Source organism: Macrosteles quadrilineatus, unplaced genomic scaffold (assembly GCF_028750875.1).
Source record: "Macrosteles quadrilineatus isolate MER2022 unplaced genomic scaffold, UCM_ALF_1.0 Scaffold_1__1_contigs__length_201487025, whole genome shotgun sequence".
Classification (NCBI taxonomy): domain Eukaryota; kingdom Metazoa; phylum Arthropoda; class Insecta; order Hemiptera; family Cicadellidae; genus Macrosteles; species Macrosteles quadrilineatus.
The window spans coordinates 161,797,782-161,816,305 of NW_026542594.1; the positions used below are offsets into that span (position 1 = coordinate 161,797,782).

General features: G+C 34.8%; 1 protein-coding gene across 1 annotated transcript; it reads right to left on the minus strand.

The window, feature by feature from the left end:
• Positions 1 to 1,712: 1,712 nt before the first annotated feature.
• Positions 1,713 to 18,514, minus strand: LOC128988663 (26S proteasome non-ATPase regulatory subunit 2). The gene is made up of 16 exons (XM_054410171.1): positions 18,379 to 18,514; positions 16,019 to 16,075; positions 14,863 to 15,155; positions 13,150 to 13,371; positions 12,467 to 12,625; positions 12,182 to 12,326; positions 10,340 to 10,559; positions 9,811 to 9,917; positions 9,494 to 9,620; positions 8,345 to 8,599; positions 7,249 to 7,415; positions 6,093 to 6,266; positions 5,428 to 5,612; positions 3,244 to 3,449; positions 2,595 to 2,713; positions 1,713 to 1,959 (listed from the first exon to the last, which is right to left on the minus strand). Exons 1-16 carry the CDS (start codon positions 18,427 to 18,429, stop codon positions 1,780 to 1,782), a joined length of 2,667 nt encoding a protein of 888 aa, XP_054266146.1. The 5' UTR covers positions 18,430 to 18,514; the 3' UTR covers positions 1,713 to 1,779.
• Positions 18,515 to 18,524: the final 10 nt, after the last annotated feature.

Below are 18,524 nucleotides of genomic sequence, written 5' to 3' on the forward strand. Positions count from 1 at the left end.
ATATGCAAACCAACTGCTGTTCTTTATATAAGAAGGTTTCAACTGAATATTATAAGATCCCCGTGCGTAGAACGGGTACACAGCTAGTTCTACCTCTAAAGCTGCTCACAGACTTGCAGTGTACATTCTGTGCGGTGTAGTCCTATAGCTCCAATTCCTAACAATCCTAACATACAATAATATTATTGAAATATCAATTCCTTAGTGTCTTTTAGATGACATTTTCAACTAATACATACTAATGAAAATTTAAAAAATGTCTGAGAAAATATGTTTTTGGTTAATCTCTAGGCCACATGCGCAACCAGAAAGACAACGACCAATATTTTTGCCCTGTTTTGGTCTTGCAATTTAGCAACTTTTCCGAGATATTACAACTAAAAAAAATTGTAGATTTTTTTTCAGCCCACCCTATTATATAACCAATGGATGGGTTATTATCGATATATCATATACAGGGTGGTAAAAAAGTCCCTGGACAGTTAAATATTTAAAAAAATAATGCAGATAGAGCTAAAATACTTGGTACAAAGTTACAGGGCATAAAATTCTATTTTAACACATATTCAGTGATCCAATAACTCTTCAGGGGGACGGCCCACAAGGAGTCGGAAGAAAATCTTAAATGAAAGCATAGGTCAATATGCACATCAAATTAAAGGTCTTTTTTAGTAGAATACAATGCCGCAAACCGCACTTCAAAAGGTTGATACAGCGCAAAATGGCAGATGTTCAAAGATTTCTTGAATCCGCCATTTTGAATCTTTGAACGACTGCCATTTTTTACTCAGGCATTCTTTTGAGCTTGAATTTACGGCATCGTAATCTACTAGTAAAGACCTTTAATTTGATGTGCATATCGACCTATGCTTACGTTAACAATTTTCTTCCGATTCCTAGGGCTCTGCCCCCTGAGTAAGGGTATAATAACAATGTAAATTAAATGAATCTTTGAACAACTGTCATTTTGCGCTGTATCAACCTTTTGAAGTGCGATTTGCGGCATTGTATTCTACATTTAATGCATTGTATGCTTTCATTTAAGAATTTCTTCCGACTCCTTGTGGGCCGTCCCCCTGACGAGTTATTGGATCACTGAATATTTGTTAAAATAGAGTTTAATGCCCTGTAACTTTGTACAAAGTATTGTAGCTCTATCTGCATTATTTTTTAAAATATTTAACTGTCCAGGGACTTTTTTACCACCCTGTATATATGATTATATCGTTTTAATGGCTAAACGGTGGTTTAAATGACTGAAATATTAAGAAACAAATTGTAAACTAAACACAACCTCTACATTGCACAGGTCAGACCTTATAATAAAATTGGCTTCATCTGTTCCATTAGGATGAGAAATCTACTAAGGAAGTGTGTTTATCTATGGTAATAGCTTATTCCCTATATGGGGATTCGCTAATAAAAGCCAAATAATTCAGGACACATTAGTTTCGTTTTAAATAATCACTTTATTTTAACTGTTTTTAGGAAAGAACCAGCAATAGTACTGCAATGCACAGCAAATGGTACAAAAAAATTCCTTTGCACTTTTTCCTCGCAATGTATTACTTTTCTTGACTTAAAACAATGATCTGCATAAGTATCATATGCATTAGGTCAATTTAAAACAACTGATTAAAGTTATCATTTTAAGTATTCATAGTACTTCTTAACTGTTTAATAAGCAGGAAAGGGTAGTAAGGACCATAGGCTGCAATTTGATTTATATTATAAATTTATTACATTTAACTTTACTTAATACAAAAACAAAATAAATAATTAAGTTGAGACAGGTTTCTTCCTGAGTATGACAAAGCCCTCCATGACGGGGGTGAGAGGTGTGAAGTCGTCTGTCGCCAGTTCCGCCCTCTCCCCCACGGCCAGCAGCACGGGGGTGGTGTGGGTGTGAACTCCTGCGATGGTCTTGGGTGTTCCTGCCTTGCCAATCACATCCACCGCCTGCCACACAATACACATCACATATGACAATCTATTGGGCATTAACTTGCAAAAAAACATGCAGTTATCTCTTCTGGAACAGTGGTAGTTGTTTAGTGTGTTTAAATGTTGTATGTGTTGTGTATGTGTTTAGTGTTAAATTTTGTTGAGTTGCAAAGCTCTGATGATGTTGCATTGCAAGGAAACGAAATGTTGATGCAATTTGGACTTCTGACTAGTAAGCCTAAGAAGAAGTCAACAAGTCCATAATATGTAGTCCAGGGGCTATCAGAATGAATATTATTATAAAAACAAAATGTAGTTGCTGATAATTAAGAAAATTAAAGGTTTGTCTGTCAGCTATCGAGCTATCTGTTAACTCTTTAAAATTTTTGTTTGGCTTTTCATGGAGGTAAATCTCTAATCTGGAGATATATATTTATTTCTTACCTGAAAGACCAATGACTTTTAAATTCTTCAATATTGACAATAATGGATGAATGTATTCCATTATCATTCATTTTAGTAAGTTTCTCGTCATGATGGGTTATAAATATTTGTATTCATAAATCGTAATTCATGTAGACTTTATGAATATTTATAAAAGACTTAAGTTAGAAAATACATAATTAAAAAAGGTATGCAACAACACTGACCTGTCCGACTCTGACAGGTACGGGTAGAGGTTCTCCCTCCTCGTCCAGAGTGACCAGCCACCGAGGATACATGGCTGTCGCCAGAGTGTACAGAAGGTAGTGAGACTTGCCCAGGATAACTGAAACAATCCAAACACTCTAAACTTCCTATCAAAATCTTCAAAATGTCAAATCCTGACAAAGAAACCTTTCCCACAAAAATTAAATAATGATTTTGTAAGGGGTTTTACAACAGGCTTGCCTTACTTAAAATAGAGGAAAATGCACAAGTAAACTTTGCATTTTTGGAGCTACTAGCTTAGAAAATTCTAGATTTATTCGTTCATTATTTTTGTCTGTAAGGTTGGCCTGCTGTTAAACCTATCCATTACAGAATCCTGGCATAAAATCTATAAATAATGAGTTTTATGTGTAAAGATTTAAACTAAAAAATTACACAGTATTAAGTACTCTAACAGATATCTACAGACGTTATCCAAGATTGGAGATTGTGATTAATCTTTGTCATCTAAAACTTCTTTAAGGTTGACATCTGAATTCTTGGAAAATCAAAAGAGAAAAACTGTATACGATCTTCTTATATCACTACACAATTTCTAATAATATATAAATAGTAGGCTAGAAACATTATGTGATTGTCTATACGTACTGTTCTTGGTGTCCAAAAACGCAGTGAGTGTGATAAGCAAGCCAGCAACAGCCACGGGGTTCATGATCTGCCTGTCAGTATGGAACGGTGACAGGGACAGTGTGCCCTTGCCCAGATGAGTCAGACCCTGAGCGATCCTCACCATGAACAGGTGGCCTGTGTTCTTAGCATGGTACTGCGCCAACTGTCTCAGCATTGTTGCTAGCCTACACAAACACCACCGATCCATCAAATGCATAAGTCTGCCAGCAAGATGGAGTACTAATGAGTATCAGCCGGTGCTGCTTCTTGCATTCATGTAAACTACCTTTTCTTCACACTCCTACCCAAATATTGAGCCAATTGCAATGTTTGATGAGTCAACAATATTATTATATTCTTCATTTTAGGAATGTTTGAAATTTCTAGTACACTGATGGACTTGAGCAACATTTTTAAAGACTAGTACTGTGATCTAGCATCATAAAAATTTGATCCTCTCCATAACTAACTGCAGTGCTCATTGTTTGCATACTGTTTCTACAGCTGTCTGTATAATAGGTGTACAGTCAATAATGTTACTCCATCTCCCAATAGCTACCACTTCTTACCAGATATTTAATTATAAGATAAGAACTTTGATGTGTATTTTCTAAAACGATGGTTGTTACTGTAAGTAATTTGTTTAACAGCTCCATAAATAGTAATAATAATAGGCTAAATACCTTATTTACGTCTTCAATCCTAGTAGTCTTTTTATGATTACTATAGTTTCCTACTACTAATATAGTTAACTATAGTGTTTACTATTGTTAATTTAACAAGACAAGAAGATTTGACAATGGAGCTGTTAGCTCCGAAACTATAGTAATCATATAAAGACTAAGGATTGAAGACGTAAATAAGGTATTTAGCCTATTATTATTACTATTACTCTTTATCAATCCAGGAGGCAAAACATGGATAAGCTCCATAAAGTAGCCAAGTAATTTGAGTGAAAATGGAATGGGTTTCCAAATATAAAAAATTGACTTTAGATTTGTTGTTGTGTAGATCATAAAATTAATTTTTCATCATAGAATTAAGGTTAGTCAATGCTTGTACCTTTGATATCGGTATTGAGAATCGATCGTCATCACTCAATGCCAATACCAATACCTGACAATTATTGCAATCGCTGGAAGGTAATGTCTACAAGGCCGTGGGAGATGATTGTAAACTATGATGATGTTTCCGTAGCCGCGAATGATGTTCAGGGTTTTTGCTGCGATCGCGAAATAGAATGGTAATATACACAAGACCACAGGAGATATTCAGGATTTTGCCACAATCACAGAAGACAATGGTGGTGGTGGTTTTTGTGATAGAAGAAGATAGTTAGAATTTCGCAGGATTTGTAAGATCTTTATTTAACTTTGATATGGTACACTTATTTATGTATTTAATTTATTGTATATGGACATAGATATGGAGACACAGATAGTCTTCTATATGGCGTTTATTTGAATTATTTTACCCAATATTTTTTTTTAATACATCACTATGACAAAACACATGTTCTTATTTTTGAATTGTAATTTATAAAAAACATTTTGTGTTAGTAAAATTTAAAAAAATTGTAAATTTTGAAGCACGTTTTTCGTGTCTAGTTCATGTACGGTGACACTGGGCGCTAGTGTCGACAAAATTTTGTTTATATTATTTTAGGGTTAATTCCTTGATTTGTGCTTCACTGTTTGGTTATTTACTGTTTGGTTGTTTGGTTAACTAGGAGACAAGTTATTGTTTATGATTAGATCGTATTATCTGGTTAAACAAGGTTTTAAATGACTGTAATAACTGGAAACAAATTGTAAACAAAACACGACCTCTAGATAAACCGTACAGAACTAACAATACAATTGTCTTCAGCTGTTGCATAAGGATGAGAAATCTACTTGGGGGAGTATGTTTTATCTATGTTAATGTTAATACTTAGTAATACCACTCAAAAACATAATAATTAACACCTGAAACCTTCTTTACAATAGAATGTCAAGGCATTATGATTGCATAGAATTGAAGAACCAAACAAAAGCCTACCAAAAATCACACACATTTTGTTCATCCAAAATTTTGCTTTGATACATTATAAATTATAATAAAGAAGAGGTATACATTTAACTTCTCTAGAAATATGCATAAAAGAACCCTCTATGAGCATACCTGGCGTTGTTAGTGCCAGCGCCTACAAGACCCATGGCGAAGATGGCATTGTGAGCGACTTCCTCGTCAGCGTCATGAGAGTACTTGTTGAGCACATCGATGATACTAAGCTGAGGGTTGGAGATGTAGGTTAGAGCAATACCTAGAGGAACTGCCCGTCTAACTGCTGGCTCACCATATCTGCCCTGGAAGTGAAACACTGTAGTCAAATAACAAATCCTAATTCTATAACAAGAGACAAATTTATCAGATAGTACAAGTGATAAAACTTTCACTTTCAACAATATACAAGCACAACTAAATAAAACAGTTAAGCGAAAAAGAAAACGAAAAAAAAACAGCTGAAACTCTAACTTACATGAAAAATCCAAACTAATAGTCTAGACCTATACTCTGTTCACACAAATTTAGGCAGTTTGAGGGGAAGTGATTCCATCCCCTCCACTTCACCCTAACTTTTAAACAACAGCCGACAGCTGATACATACATTAGGCTAAAAAAGAGGTGGGGAAACCCAGGAAATCTTCCCTTAAACTGCCTAAATTATGTGAAACACACTATAGGACAGATCACTCATTGTCAGAGCGGTTGAACTTTAGGTTGATCAATGACTTATTGGTTAATCATCTTAACTTACCAAGGCTTCTTGACTAAAAGTTACTAACCAGTTGTGCAAATATCCGAGTGGACATTTCTGAACCAATCTCTTCGCCCATTGCTATGACTGCCACTGACAAAGCCGCCACTGCTTGCATTGATGTCAAGTCTTTCGCTTTCTCCTTTTCCTTGTCTTTCTTATCTTCCTTCTTATCTTTGTCATCCTTCTTGCTATCCTCTTTCTGCAAATGAGAACATTGATTCAATAATGATTTTAGAGGATTAAATTGGAACACTTACTAAAATGGTGATAAAAGAATTTTATTTGTTAACATTCACTATCCCTTAACCATAACCTGCAATCAGTATGTGGCTTGCCTTCGTTTATCTATACTCAAGATTACCATTTCTATTTGGTAGTTTATAATACTTCTAAACCATTAATTAGTTATTCAAAGAAAGAAAACCTAGGATAAGAAATATAATAAGGAAGAAGGAATAGATATACAAATCGAATAACTTACATACCTAAGAAAGGACACACAGAAATTTCACAAAATGGTTGCTGTCATGGTGTTGACCCTTTAACCGTGACAGCAACCATTTTGTGAACTCTCTTTGTCAACATATAATAAAGAAGAAGGAATAGATATACAAATCGAATAACTTATATACCTATGAAAGGACAAAAAGTAAGTTCACAAAATGGTTGCAGTCATGGTGTTGATCCTTTAGCACTCAATCCTTAAGTTTTAGTGTTGTGGGTGCAGCAACCATTTTGTGAACTCTCTTTGTCAACATATAATAAAGAAGAAGGAATTTTTTGAATTTTTGATATACAAATCAAATAACTTACATACCTAAGAAAGGACAAAAAGTAAGTTCACAAAATGGTTGCGTTCATGGTGTTGACCTTTAGTTTTAGTGTTGTGGGTGACAGCAACCATTTTGTGAACTCCCTTTATCAACACTTAATCCTTTCTTTTTTTTAAACAAATCAAAATCCCGGGTCACAGCCTTTCCTTGAATCAAACTACCAAAAGAGTTCCAAGTACTAGTTAATAGCACACACAACGTTCATGACAATTAAATTAATGTGATATTTCGTCCCTCTTTTGGGGCTGATTTAAAAGGAAATAGTAGCCTACATGACCTTCTTTGAAACTCTCTCTTCATTTAAGCTTTTTGCAGCCTATATTCTTTAGTTCATTAAATGTTACATACCACTGGAGTGTAGTGTTCACTGCAGATCTGCAGTTGTTGCTGCACGATCAGCACGTTGCCAGTGCCAGCATACGCACACATCTTCAGCATCTGCTGGGCCATGGAACGGAACGGATCCGGCAACACCTCTAAGGCAGCCTTGGTCGCTTCTGTGGCTTCCTTCTGGCCTAATCACATGTAGGCAAGCACGTCATCAGCTTTGTGGCATTGCAAGCGTATTAAAGTTGAATTTAGGTTATTCTGAACCAGATAGTTATCTTATAATCTTGGAAAAAAAATATATATAAGCCTTGGTGTAAGCACAAAGAAATTTTAAACATTGAAAGTCTAATATTTTGGGTGAAAAAAGAGCTAGAATTTTGTCACAATATTAAGGCATTATGTGTTTCTTTTTTTCTAAGTGCCAACATTAAGGTGTGCTTATTTTGCCTAAGGTAAGCCTAAGCCGGCTTTTACCCCCATGATGTAAAAATGTATTTTTCCTATAAAAATCAGTGTTTACTGAAGCTTTTCACTAAGATACCTCTTTTTTCTTTTAGATAATCTTAATACCTGTCTGCCACTTTTTTTCAAACCCTCTTATTAACGCTAACTACAGTGTTGAATTGCTGAAAAATATTAATCTTTTCCCCAAGGTGGTTCAAGTGCAAAATCCAGCTATTTCACAGCTTGTTTTAAAGTTACTTTTTAATGTGCTAATGTCATTTAATTTGATTTCAATTTCTTAAGATATAGGGCAACCTGAAATGCTGTTTTTATGATACAGTGTAAGAAAAACCTAAATACGGTAAAATTGAATTCCATTCCTTATGCCTAATGACCTGGAATCTGAGATAGCAATTATTTCATCCACTTATTTATTTTTATGTTGATGCTAATGTCCAGTCTAGTAGTGCATTTGCCTTATTTTGATTTTAAGTTGAGTGAAAATAACCTTTCAGTAATAAATATATACTGTAGCTTAAATTTGAATTTAAAATGTAGGCCTAATAATAAACTTTGTATGTGTAATTAATTTCTACTTTTTTACACTTCTCATTGACATACACTAGTTCCCAGCTAAGATATAGTGCCTGATTAGTGAGAGTTGACGTACCGAGGTAGCAGAGACCAATAGCCAGAGGCAAGAACCTGGAGTACTGGCCTTCCTGCAGCTCAGACACTGGTAGGTCCAGCAGAGTCTGTAGAACTGTTGACAACACCTCAGGATCTGCGGCTCCTACAGTAATGAGGCCACAGCTCAGTGCTGCCAACGCGACTACCTCGGGTGATGACTTCTTGTCTGACAACACAGGCAGCAGGAGAGACACCACATCCTGGCGGCGAGTACCAGCGTACGCCAGACCCAGACCTGCACAATACACCAACACCATATAGCAACATTTGTGTAAGTATATCAATTTTCATTTTTCTAAGTATATAAATTTTCATTTTTCTAACACTTTTATAAATTTTTTTAACAATTTAGTTAATATTTAGTAATTGGATTTGGTATTTGGACAGGTAGATCATTAAGTTTTTTTTACTTTATCAATGTCAGTACCCGTAGCCTTCTGGCTCCAGACAAAAGTCAATTTTAGATTTTAGTACTAGTCCTGTTGGGACCTAAGAAAATAGAGCTTGCCTAGTGGCAAAGCGCATGAATTCAATCTCTGAGGTCCTGAGTTCAATTCCTGCCAATCAGCAATTGGTTTTATCTATGTTAATGCCTCCTCTCACCTACCCTTATGTAATTTGTAAAATGGTTTGGGCTAGTGTCTACGCCCTATAATGTAAAGGTGGAACTATAAAAAACCTATGTAAACAGTATTTATTCTTAAAAGTAACTGGCTACCTTTGAAATTTTTATTTCACATTTATGTTTTCCAATTTATGTTGTACAACATTTATGTTGTAGGTTCCAAAAATGTCATGACTATTGGACTAAAGTCATCATAGAAAAGTCCTCCTATAATAAATGTTTAAATCCTTAAAATGCTATTTGAAATGCACCCATAAATCAGTGAAATGCACTGGCTAATTGCATGTAACCAACAATATTTATGTTGTACAAATATTGTTGGTTACATGCAATTAGCCAGTCAATCTTGTGATTTATGGGTGCATTTCAAATAGCATTTTAAGGATTTAATTATTTAAACATTATTGGAGGGACATTTTCTGTGATGACTTTAGTCCAATAGTCATTACATTTATGGAACCTTTAAGCGTGTGTTCTTGGTACCGTTCCCTCACTACTATTTACCCAACACAGCTCCAGTCCGCAGAGTAACACTGTCATGCAATACATAGTCAGAGAGTAGAGCCAAAGCAGGATCACACTCGTTCCTTACACCACAGTTGACTATCCCCAGTGCCAGCAGAGCTCCTGCCTGTAACCATCACCCGCACATGTAAATAACCACCTCAGTATCAACATAAGCACATTTAGTATATTACAGTCAACAGAAAATCTCATTAATTGACACACTAATTTATCTTTATCTAGACACTGGAGTAAGACTAAGAAGTAAGTCTTCAAAAATATTATTTATGTTTAGAGGAACAGTGAACATGACAAACCTTAATGTTCTCCTCGGATGTATAAAGGTATTTGTCAATGGGAGTGAGTCCTCCATCCACATCCCACAAGTGGATCAATCCAAGTGAAGCTGCGGCACTCAGCATACCTGAAATTCAAACAACCATGTGATGTTATAGTTATGTTTTTGTAGAGATAATAATAGTAAGCCTAGGGATGGATGGGTCCCGAGATTTCGGGGAAAACATATTCCCGATCATTGGGACAGAATTAAATTAGATTTGGGATTTGATCCGATTGTTGAAAATTTCACGATGCTATTTTCTCATGTTCCATAAATCACGGCTATACAAATCTTCGGGAAGAATACAAAAGCCATTTAGCATTTTCATCAAGAAAAAGTTAATATTTTTTAGTGAAAATTTTCTAAATCTACCCGTTTTTTTCCCCACCCAATGTCGAGCTTACCTGAGGGCTACTTTTTACCCATCCCAAAGTAAAAAGTCTGGCTTGCACACCCTTAATTACAGCTCTCAAGCTTTACATTAGTCAGATGTTATATAGACTCACCGTGTTGCTTGTTCTTGTACATCCACTTGTTGCCGTCCTCTACTGATACAAGTTTGTCCCGGGAGAAGCCTGCGTTGACAAAGGCATTGACAAACGTAGACGCCAGGTTGTGGCGAGCAGAGTCTACAGGCACGTCCAGGTTGTAGGTTGGCCTCAACACCAGCCCCTCCAGCCAGGTCTTGTATACCTCCTCTGGTGTCTTGGGCTCCATGATATCCAACTACACAACAGTAACAAAACTGTAGAGCAATTCCCATATTGTAGTAGTGAATGTAACCACTCAACTTTTTAAAAATAGCATGAGCACTGCTAATATAGTTTTTTGGTCTGTATAGTAATCGGTATGCCTATTGTAAAATTTGATCTAGCAGATTTATACACTTTTTGAATGTCAATTGCATGTAAGTTAAAATTTAAAAGTAAATTGTAATGTGACATACAATTAGAAACGTAGAAATAATTGTCCTACTGGTGATAACATAACACAAAAAAAACCTGTTTAATATTTTTAATTGGAATCTTGTAGAGCAAAATAGTGAAAGAATAATTTCAAATTTCATTTCCAAAGTAAAGCACTTGGGGAAAGGTGCGGGATTTTAACAAAGTGTTAGACATCTTATCTGGGAGAAAGATAAAACAAAGACTGCAAAATTTACCATTTATAAAAATTATTGTATAGGTACCGATAGTTACATATGGTACAGAAGTTTGTAATATAACAGAGAGAGAATGGAGTAGGGTTCAAGTGGGGGAAATGAAACTTGTAAGAGGTATTAAAAAAAGGGCAAATAAGATGCAAATGAAGAAAGTTTGAGGAACGAGCAGAGAAATCGCGATTAAGATGGTTTGGCCCCTTAATAGAATGGAAAACAATAGAATGTCCAGAAAAATGAGTGAGCTTCATATGAAGGGAAGAAGATTAAGAGGAAGGCCTAGAAGGTGGATTGACGAGGTGGGACAAGATATGGAAACAAGAGGAGTGCAATGGCAGTATGTAGAGGAAGAGGAATTGTGGAGGGACAGAAGAAGATGCTCTCCATTAAACACCCAGACCGGAGATAACCGGAACCGGAGAGGATATGTATGTATGTAAGTAAATCTTTGAACAGATTTTAAGACAGTGTTCTAACTAGGGATGGACGAGATTGAATTTTTAGTTCGAGACGAGACGAGACGAGATTTTTTATTTCTCATAAAATTTCGAGACGAGATCGAGACGGGATTTCCCTTCTCATACACAACGGGAAATGCACGTTCAAAATTTTTACCTGATTTTGTAACATTGTTAGATGACTGTTTAAATACAAAAATAATGATAATAGGCAAGAATATTTACAATCTTTTATTAAAAAACATCAGCATAACATTTTTTTTATTAATCACGCCTAACTTATTAAAAATGCCTACGATTAGGAAACATAGTGATATCAGTTAGGATAGAGTTCAACTTATCCTAAAATAAAATAAATCATAAAATAAAAGCAATATTAATTTTTATAAAATAGTTACTTGTTTTGACTTTTTATAGTAATAAAACATTCCTCACACTGCTTACACTTAACAAAACTTCTCAAATGTTATTAAAGTAATATTATTAAAATAATTAAAGTAATATTTACATTTATAGAATTAATTAAATAAGAACGCCTTCGCAAAGGAAACGCAACTACAACACGCTCCGGTATTGCGGGTATTGCATTGACTTTCTGCAGGTGTTTTAATTTTTTTTTTTTTTTTTTATTCTCGTCTCGATAAAAATCTCGGCCAAAAAGAAATCTCGTCTTGTGTAACGAGATTTAAAATTTCCCGAAATTTCGAGACTTGACCATCCCTAGTTCTAACCTCTCTGGCCAGTCCGTGGAAGTGATCGTTGACATGAGAGTTGGACATGATGGTTGTCAGGTCACTCTTGTCTACCAGGTCATCACTCAGCTCCAAACACAACTGTTGACGTCCAACCATGTAAGCCAGCTGCTTCCTCACAGACCTAGGAAAACATTAGCTACAGTTTGGGTTGATATTCAAATGTTAGCAACAAATAAAATAATTTAAAGTAATAACAATTATCAGTAATAATAGTTTCTAAAAGAAGATTGGAGGCCAGAGAGAAAGTAAAAACAAACTTACGGGTCAGCACACTCTTTGAAGATCCGTTGCATAGCTTCTGTGTCGTTCAGCTCCATTGCAATACAAAGGGCACGAGGATATTCCTTGAAGCGAAGGTAGTGTTCAATAACAGACCGGAGAATACCCTCTCGCTCAACGTCTTCTACATACCCAGCAGAACTAAAGCATGAAAGGTCATTCAGCATAACTAATCAATTCAATCTGTTTATTATGTTTATTGTGGAAGCTTATCTTGTAACACACTATTGTGCTATGGTTTAGCCTATTACAATCATTATTTGTATTACAACACTTGCAGGACAGAGGGGCGTAAGTACCGTACATATTAATAAGCTACATATATACTTACGCTCATTTGTTTTCTAAGCAACTAACCTATTTTATTAGTAATTACTTAAAAATTATTAAATTTATTTAATTCCTAATACGAAGTTTTTATGTTTGAAATACTATATGATTAACTTAACTCACAACTTAAAAATGAGTGTGACAAGATTTAACTGACAATTTGATTTATCAAACAACGGATAGGTTGGGTCATACATCACTTGACACAAAAACGTAAATGAACTTCGAACATAATTTTTATGTTGACTGTCAATCTTGAAAGTATATTTAATAAGCTTCCACTTTGTTGTATGTGATAACAAAGTAGCATGTAGATGGGTGCAATGCAAATATACCTTGAAATGTACAGACACACTCGTAGATAGTTAGAATTGTCCATGTGTCTATCGATGATGTCCAGACGATCTATTTCCATCAGAAGATCGCAAGCTTGTATCTCCGCATTGTGTTTCATGTCAAACTTAACTATGCTCTCAATGAGAGGCAACAGTTTGGCCTTGGCCTCTTCCACATCAGCTGCTTGGCCACACTCCTCCGCAATCTCTCCCTCCAGTTGCCTGCAACATTTAATAATTCAGCAATCTTGTCCCTAGCTCTAGTCGAGCGAGTTCTTAAATACTTGCTGAAAAATGCTCAACCACTTGAGTACTGGCACACCCCTACTGCATATACTATCTTCCAGACCTACATGGAACAGGACACTTTTTCTTTCTTTACATTATTTTTGTGGGTTTAAAAATATATATTTTATGTTTTTTTTTCTTGGTTATTGATATCACAATAATTTCAGTTTAGGCTATACATAGGTATCGTTTTAAGGCCCTAGTAAAGTATAATTTGTTGTTAATCCCAAAGATGCAAACGTGAAGTATAAATAGGCTATTTAAACTAGCGGACTTGTTTTGTTTCTCAAAGTAAGATAATTGTGATCAAATGTCTGCAATAACCTCTCAAATGTATAAAATACAATAAGTGTTTGCAATGTTACATCCCTTTTTCAGCTGTCCTACTTTTTTTTAAAGGAAGTCAGCCTACCCTTTTCCTTTAGGGCTTCCCTTCCCTAGCCTTTGATTTTTTTTTAGTTTGCTTGCTAAGATTCAGTAATAGGCCTATGCAGAAACCTAGTAACAATATAGAAACCTGGGGTCCCGGGTTCAAATCCCGCCAAATCACCAATGGATTTTATCTAAGTGATATGCCGTAACCCCTAGGTCTAGCCTGAAGTAAATGTGAAAAACAATAACGGGTTCGTGTCTAGCGTCCCAGGACAAAAAAAAATTATACAAAAAATATACAAAATAGCGGTCAAGAGTGAATTAAGTTGAACAGCTGATCTTTTAGTTGAATGTTTAACTACAGTCAGATTGTTAAAAGGAGACAAAGCAAAATTATTGGAAATTGATTTAAATAGGCGAGATTAAGTAAAAAATATTTATTAGCATACAATTTTCTATACACTTTATGATATTATTTAGGAAATAAATTATCAATCAACATTGTACGTGTTAATAAATTGTACTGAAATTAGGTACATGAAAATAGTCTAATCACCTTTGAAACGTATATTTATACTAATACTGTTGACTCACAATACAGTATATTCAAATATAAGGTGGTACTAGCTGATCAAAGTAGGTACCGGTATATTACTCTCTATGGTATAGGCCTTGATCTAAAATCTAGGTTTTATTTACCTAATAATTTTCTTAAACATAATCTTGGAAAAGTAAAAAGGGTAGGCCTATTACATTTTTCGGTTTGCCTCAGGAAAAAGTTTTAAATTCTGTTAAAACATGCAACTTGCGCAGGGGTACCCAGGTATGTATTTTATATTATAAGTTAGGTAGGTACATAAACAGCTCCAAACTATTATAATAAAACAGGCTCTAATACATAGGCTACAATATTTTAACACCATCAAAAAATTTTTCAAGAGAAACTTAACTTAATCCCTGTTTAAGCCTACACTTGATTATGCCTAATCCAAGTTAAATTAGCCTAATTAGCCTAACTCTAAAAATTGTAGCTCTACAGTTGGTTGAGCTCACCTGACATATTCATGTCCCCAGTCTCCTACGTCATGTTTAGAGCTCAACAAGCAGTACTTGAGACACTCCCGAGCTCCAGGCATATCCTGACTCATGGCCAACACTGATACAATGCTTGCACACAACTCCTTGGCTTCCTTCTGAGTCATGCGTTCATAGGCTTCCTTTAGGGCTCCGTAGTGGGAACGTAGGAACTTGAGAGGCATTGGTACACTTGTCATTGATGTTGTCGAGCTTCTGATGACATCTCGCATGCTTTCCAAAGCAGGTTTGTACAGGTTCTGCTCCGGCCCCTGCAAAATCATTTTTTTGCATGATTTAAGAAAAATTACATAAATGAGATCTTAAATGTCTATTGCTTCATCTTTATTTCTTGTGTTAAACTTGATGATCAAAGACAAAAGAATCAGTCAAAAGAAGATATCTAATAAGGTAAGTCAAAGTAAGCCAAAGAAATTGTATGGAACTTTGATCAGTTGATGGTGTACCTAGGCACAACCTATTCTTTGTCTCTAAAAATGGTGACTGACCATTGGAAATAAATAAACAAATAACTTAGGCCTAAGTCTAGGCTATCATCTTGAGACATTACTGAAAACAAGAGAAAAAAACAAGACTTTGTATGCAAGAACTAAACAGAAATTTATTTGATAGCCAAGTAATTTTGAGTAAAAAACTTTTATGTATTTGACTACACCAATTCAATTAGCCTAGTTACAGTAATCCTTGTTATTTCATAAAAATCTCTAGTAAACGATTAGGTACCTATAGCCTAATTGGTTAAGAATAAGAATAAGGATGCTCTATTGCCGTTACGCTGGTTTACATGCATGGCACAGTCAAGGAAATGTCTTGGAACTAAGGTTTTAACTTAGGTTTAATTTAACCACATTTATGAAGTCTATTTCTCTGTATGGACACAGGTTTAACAGGTAGTTTTTAAAATGATAATACACAATAACATGTTTTATTTATAATTAACTTATTTTGTTCACTCTTTCTATAAAGAGTAGAGTTAGAGTATATTAATTGAATTTATTTTAGCTTAAGTTATAACTTAACAATTTTCAATGCATATGTATCAAATAAATATGAATTAAGTAGGTACTTAAGTTATTTGTCCTGGTGTAAAAAGCCATGGGTGTAGCTTACTTACGGTGATTTTCTCCACTAACATGTTAAGCTCTTCTTGTAGGCGCTTATCATCTTCTGACTGAAACGGAAATAATAACTTAATAATAGTGCTTAATAATATGTTAATATGCATAACATAGGTCCTATCAGTATCTCTTAAAGTAATAAGAGGCTAGTAAGTTACCTACCGTATTCAAAATAAGTTAGGACTACAGTAATTATTTTACATTCTAATTAGAGGACTTACATTTTAAGTTACGTTTAGGCTATAACCAATCAGTTACCATATTTAGGTAAGTCACCTTAAGTATATGGTTTATATCACAACTTCCTCGTATACTGTAACTTAACTGAACATATGTCCTGAATTAACTTACTAAATATTAGAGTACCGTAGGCCTACCTATGATTAAGACGTTGAGTGCGGCCTACATTGTTTAACCTAGTGTGGGACTGGTATGTGCGGCGTACTACGTTAAAATAGGTAACATTTCTAACTAAGTATTGCCTCCAGTGTGAGCTCAGCCTTGCAAAGGGAACATTGTTTCGCTTACCACTTGTTGTGTCTACAAAGCTGTACAATAGCCTTCCTCTGGGGTTGAAGACCGAGCAGGATCACCAGACTTTCAAAAGAGCAGTGAAGAGACTGCTTTTGAATGAGGTTTACTACAGCCTCCGGGATTTTTTGGCTGGTAGTCATAACTGCTTGTAAATAGTTTTACAAATATGTAGGTACTAGGCATACAGAAGTTATAGAAGTTTTGTATTTTAGTTTATTTTGACATGGCCAACGCTGATTGCATTTGGTTAATTTGGCTAAATAAATTACTTATGTGTCAGTGTTAACCCTCCAAGTGTCCATAGTTTAGGCCTTAATGTCCACCTATTTTTGGCGCATTTGCAAGGTTTTATTAAAACAGATCTGAGAAGCTTAAAACAATGTTAATTCTAATGTTCTATATACCATTTTGTTTGGAAAATCATGGGCTTCAATATCATACATAAAACATAAGGAATATTTGTTTCAAAAAATTTATTAAGGTAAAAAAAAAATTATTTTGGAAAAATTGAAAAAAAAAAATAAGTTTGCGCTCAATGAAATTGTATAAATTATAGGCCTATAAATAGGCTATTTGAAAATAGCCACTTTGTTCTAAATATTATGAGGATTACAAATATATAATAATATAAGGAAGTAGATTTGCAAATAAATAAGTTATGGGCAAAAAACTGATTTCAGTACATAGCGTTTAGCTAAGAATGCATAGCCTAACCATAGCTAGGAATCTGGCTGATAATTTACATCAATATCACTACCTACTTCTTCAGGATCATCAACCAGCACTTCAAAACCACTTAAATCTTCTTATAATGCACCACGTATATCACTACTTTTGATTTTTAACACTAAAACAATGATAAACGTAATAAAACACATCAGTCATCGGTCCGAGGGTAACCTAGCTGTTTACAAATACACGCACGTCAGCGACGTCAGCTGTCTGCTACAATATTTTCGGAACTAAAATGAATAGCGCTTAGAGACAGACCTCTGGAGAAAGCTTAGAATATTACGGAAAGAACGATACCTAACTCGATCCAGTTCAATCCGATTCAGTCAGTCATAGAGCCTTCGCCGTAAACGATGTCTGCGTGTCGAAAAATCGACAAGTAACACTACACAAAGTGTGCTGCTTGTCGAATTTTCGTCAAGTAACACTGGGAGGGTTAACTTCAATCCAGTAGCCTATAATTTGTTTTCAGATCCGACAATTTCATTGGTGGTGGGGACTGTTCCAAATTAAGTGTGGGGTTTTGTCTTGGATTTAGTGAAATTGAATATTGCCTAATAACGACAATTAGGCCTACTGAAGGCCTAGTGTAGCATTATGGAAGAAACCTAGCCTCAAAATTGTGTTTGACACCTTTGTTGCAGTATTTTTTGATGGCCATTTGCACAACCGCACTAAACGTGTTAAGAAAGTGAAATGAAAATAAATTTATGGCCTAATTTGTATTATTTATCAATGAACACTGTATACAAATAAATTCACTATTAGAATTAAGGGTACTTTCCTATTAAAGGGAACATTCATTAACATTCTTTTAACATGAAACCAAATAACCACAATCATGACTTGCAATTTTTGTGCCCAAGAAGTATTCATTTATAAATATTACCACTATAAGTATCAGCTATTAAAAGTATCAGGAGATAAAGTTACTCAAAATAGAAATTAAACTAAAAGTGTACTTCGAAGACAAATTAAGGAACATTTATGAAGTGAGTTTAAAAATAATATAGCCTAACCTACCAAGAAGGCATTTGGCTAACCTCAACAGTGACAAATAAATTATATAGACTACTAAAACTATAATTACCAATTCTTCTTGTTGGGTCTCAACGGGCTTCTTCTCTTTTTCAGAAGACATTTTAATTGTAGTAATACTTATTATTAAATTTTAATAAAATAAAAGACGCTTCGTTGTGGAGAGAATTTGACAAACACCTTAGCATTTAGCATAAG